Below are 4,195 nucleotides of genomic sequence, written 5' to 3'. Positions count from 1 at the left end.
TTCTCTATCGCCCCCTCCCCTGCTCTGCCCTCCGGGTCGGGCCCAGCCGCTCGCACCCCAAAGCCCGGCGCGCCCGGGGCCGAGTCGGGCCGCGCGCGGGCCAATGGACGTCGCCGGGCCCGCCCCCTCGCGCGCTGATTGGCCGCCGCCGCGCGGGCCTCGCCTTATTAACAAGTTCTCTGGGGAGCCGCGGCCCGACCCGGAGCCGGCTGGTGCGCCCGGGAGCTCGGCCTGCGCCGCGGCGCCAGCGATCTGCCAGGCCCGGGGCCGGAGCGGGCCTCGTGGGGAGGGGCGGGAGGCGCGCGCGGGAGGGCCCGGCCGGCCAGGGCCCCGGGCGCGCCCAGAGGCGGCCGGCGCTCCAGGCCCGCCCGCAGCCCATGCCCGGCTCTGCATGGCCCCGGCTGCTGACATGACTTCTTTGCCACTCGGTGTCAAAGTGGAGGACTCCGCCTTCGGCCAGCCGGCGGGGGGCGGCGGGGGCCAGGCCCCCAGCGCCGCGGCGGCCGCTCCCACGGCCGCAATGGGGGCCGACGAGGAAGGGGCCAAGCCCAAAGTGTCCCCGTCGCTGCTGCCCTTCAGCGTGGAGGCGCTCATGGCCGACCACAGGAAGCCCGGGGCCAAGGACAGCGCCCTGGCGGCCTCCGAGGGCGCGCCGGCGGCCGGCGGCTCCGCGCAGCCCCTGGGCGCCCGGCCCGGCTCCCTGGGCGCCCCGGACGCGCCGGCCTCCCCGCGGCCGCTCGGCCCCTTCTCGGTGGGAGGGCTCCTCAAGCTGCCCGAAGACGCGCTCGTCAAGGCCGAGAGCCCCGAGAAGGCCGAGCGCACCCCGTGGATGCAGAACCCCCGCTTCTCCCCGCCCCCGGCCCGTGAGTAGCCCGGCAGCGCGGCGGCGCGGGGGAGGGCCGGGCCGGGCAGCGGGGCCCCCGGGCGCGCCGGCGCCTGCTTGTCTGCGTACCTGCCGGCTACCTGGGGCGCGGGGCGGCGGGGCGCGGGCCCGGGCCCTCGGCCCCCTTTCTCGCTCGCCGTCTGTGAGAGTCCACTTGCAGGGCACCCCCTCAGCGGCCCCAGGAGCCCCCCCCAGGTTCCCCACCTTGCCCTCGGCGGGTTTTAAGCCACTGCCCAGCGGGTGGGTGCCGGTGGCCCCCAGTTCTTCCCTGGGCGCAGTTTCGCTTTCTACCCCGCGCCCCGACGCACACACTGCAAGTATCTTTCCTGCCCCGAGTTTCTGAAGGTTGCCTTGCAAAATTCACCTCCCCTCCCGATCCTACCCGCGGGCCCCCAACCCATCCCAGAGTTTCAGGCTAATACTTGGATGGATCGGAGGGTTGGGGGCGCTCAGGTTCCCGTGGAGGGGGCGGGGCACCAAGGCAGACAGTGGGAGGCGCCCCCTCGGTCAGTGCTGTGCTCCCCATCGTCAGCGACCAGGCCCTCGGACCAGGCCCTGTTGCCGTGGGCAGTCGCCCAGGGTCGCTCCCAAGCCTTGAGGAGCCCCCGGCCGCTGGGCCCCACGAGTCCGCTCGGAGATATTTCAGGAGCACGGGAAATTCCCAAGTTTTCCTCTGTTTCCTCCGATTATTTGGCGCCACATAATAGCAACCCGAATTCAATGGCGTGATGCTGAGGAATGATTTTTATCTGGGGATTAAACGTCTGTGCATGACCAGGCCCTCCCCGGAGCCGAGGGCTGGGGAAGGTGCCTCGCGTGGGGCAGCTGCTGCCACCCCTGGGAGTGGCATTCCCGTGGACCGTGAAGTGGGTTCCAGCTGCTGGGGAGGGCAGAGGGGTGCCCCCACCCAGAGCTTCATTACAGCCCCCGGGGTCTGAGAGGCAGGCATCTTTTGGTCGTCGGACTTTGCTCTATTTTCTTTCTAAAGCCTCAAACGAACGCAATCAATCATAAGCTGAATCCCGCATGGTGAGGCCGTCTTGATTTCAATTCATGATTCTCCTGGCGGTGGGGTGAGCCCCGGTGCAGACCAAGCCGGCCTTCCCGAAACTGGGAAGTTCCAGTAAGGCCCTGGCTGACCCCCAAAGCCAGAGAGCCTTTCTTTCCCTGGGAAGAGTGTTCACACTGAGTCTGGCTGCTCCCGTGCCCGCCTGCGTGATGCCCCTGGCTGCTGCTCCGCCTCCCGTCCCTGAGATGGGGTCCGACACAGTAAGAAAACAGACAGCGGCCTCTGGACCTCTGCGGAGGGCTGGCTTCAAGTCAAGCCCCCCTCCCTGCACTCACACATGGACATACACCCACAACATACACACAACACACTGGGCCACAGGGCCTCCCCTCAGCGCTGTCGGCATTTCAGCGCCCCGGACAGTGTGGTCCAGGTTTGGGGCCAGTGTTCTGTGCCTTTGGTGGCCTCATCCTTAGCCCGCAGGGGACCCTGCCCCTTCCAGGCAGCAATACGGACTTTGGAGAAGTGGGTTTGTGCCACCCGGAGTTTGCCCTGGGTCCTGCTGGGCTCAGTTCACTGTTGTGAGAAGGCAGGTACCCGCGTCTCCAGGCTGGGGCCCAGGGCCTCTTCCTTCCTAATGCCTCCCTGGGCTCACTGGCACCAGTAAGCAAGCTGCGGCCTAGGGAAAGGGCCCTCTCCGTCCCTTCCTCAGTTAGGTCGAGGACACGGACGGAGCTGGCTCACCTGGGGTCTTCGGGACACGGAGGGAGAAAAGGCTTAGCCCGCTGGCGCCCCGAGCTCCTAGGCAGCTGCCGCTCAGGATGGATCTCAGAGGGCCACGCAGGCACGTCCCCCGCAGCCCTAACACTCTCCCTCCCCCTCCCGCCCCTCTCTCCCTCTCCTCTTTCCCCTCTCCCCTCTGGGCCCACAGGCCGGCTGAGCCCCCCAGCCTGCACCCTGCGCAAGCACAAGACCAACCGCAAGCCGCGGACGCCCTTCACCACGGCGCAGCTGCTGGCGCTGGAGCGCAAGTTCCGGCAGAAGCAGTACCTGTCCATCGCCGAGCGCGCCGAGTTCTCCAGCTCGCTCAGCCTCACCGAGACGCAGGTGAAGATCTGGTTCCAGAACCGCCGCGCCAAGGCCAAGAGACTGCAGGAGGCCGAGCTGGAGAAGCTGAAGATGGCCGCGAAGCCCATGCTGCCCCCAGCGGCCTTCGGCCTCTCCTTCCCGCTCGGCGGCCCTGCGGCCGTGGCCGCCGCCGCCGGCGCCTCCATCTACGGCGCCTCCGGCCCCTTCCAGCGCGCCGCGCTGCCCGTGGCGCCCGTGGGACTCTACACGGCCCACGTGGGCTACAGCATGTACCACCTGACATAGAGGCCCCAGATGCTGGGCTTCCCAACCACGCGCGGATGCTCCCCGCCCCGAACCTCTTGGCGACCTCCCCGCAGCCCCTGGGGCTCCTCCCGCGGCTCCTCTCACCCCAGTCCGCTCGCTGCAGTGACTTCGCCTTTCCCAGAGTGGCGTGGCGGGGAGGGTCCCTGTAACTCGCCTAAAATCCAGCTCCCCCATCCCCCGTTTGGGAGGCTGAGGACCCTGCAGCCAGAGAGGTTTTCTAAGTCCCCCCACAGCGGCGGGGCGCCCTGGCCCCAGAGGCTTCTCCATAGCCGCCTCCGCCAGGCTCCGAAGGGCCAAGGACAAACCGCGGGTGCTGGCTGGGAGGCCGAAGAAGCGTCCAGAAAGAGAAGGTCACTGGAGAGAGCCTCGGAGGCCCCAGCAACCCGGTGGCAGTCCAGCCTTGGCGGGGGTGGGGTGGTGGATACCCCTGTGTGTCGCCAAGGTAGGTGGAAGGAACCGCTCTTAGCAAACCCACTCAAAGCAACCCCTCGCGGTGAAACGGAACCCCCCCCCCTGCTCCTATTTAACGCACATCTGCGTGGTTCTCCGAATCCCTTTGGAAGGGATCGCGTGTAATATACTGTATATTGGAAATTTTATTATCATTTATATTATAGCTATATTTGTTAAATAAATTAATTTTAAGCTACAAGGAATGATCTCTTCACTGATTTTGACTTTTTTTAAATCTTAGTTTGTTATTTGGGTTTTTTCCGGGGGGTGCGTCGTCTCTTCCCATGACCCGGCTCCGGGTTGCACAGGGCAACTTTGTGAGGTGACAACAGGATGGGGGGGGCTCATCTTTCTGAACAGGCAGGACAGATCTGTGCTGGCAAAGTCAAGTGGAGAATTGAAGCAATTACCCGGGATAATTAGGCTCAATTTTCCAATTCACTTTAAGCTGAAAT

At 66.1% G+C, this 4,195-nt stretch overlaps 1 protein-coding gene across 1 annotated transcript; it reads left to right on the top strand.

Annotated features, from left to right (window-relative positions):
* The first annotated feature begins 225 nt into the window (after positions 1–225).
* On the top strand, positions 226–3,923 carry MSX1 (msh homeobox 1). Its single transcript, XM_055139661.1, has 2 exons — positions 226–863; positions 2,824–3,923. Exons 1-2 carry the CDS (start codon positions 392–394, stop codon positions 3,264–3,266), a joined length of 915 nt encoding a protein of 304 aa, XP_054995636.1. The 5' UTR covers positions 226–391; the 3' UTR covers positions 3,267–3,923.
* Positions 3,924–4,195: the final 272 nt, after the last annotated feature.

Source organism: Sorex araneus, chromosome 5 (assembly GCF_027595985.1).
Source record: "Sorex araneus isolate mSorAra2 chromosome 5, mSorAra2.pri, whole genome shotgun sequence".
Classification (NCBI taxonomy): Eukaryota; Metazoa; Chordata; class Mammalia; order Eulipotyphla; family Soricidae; genus Sorex; species Sorex araneus.
This window is presented reverse-complemented; position numbering and strand designations above follow the sequence as displayed.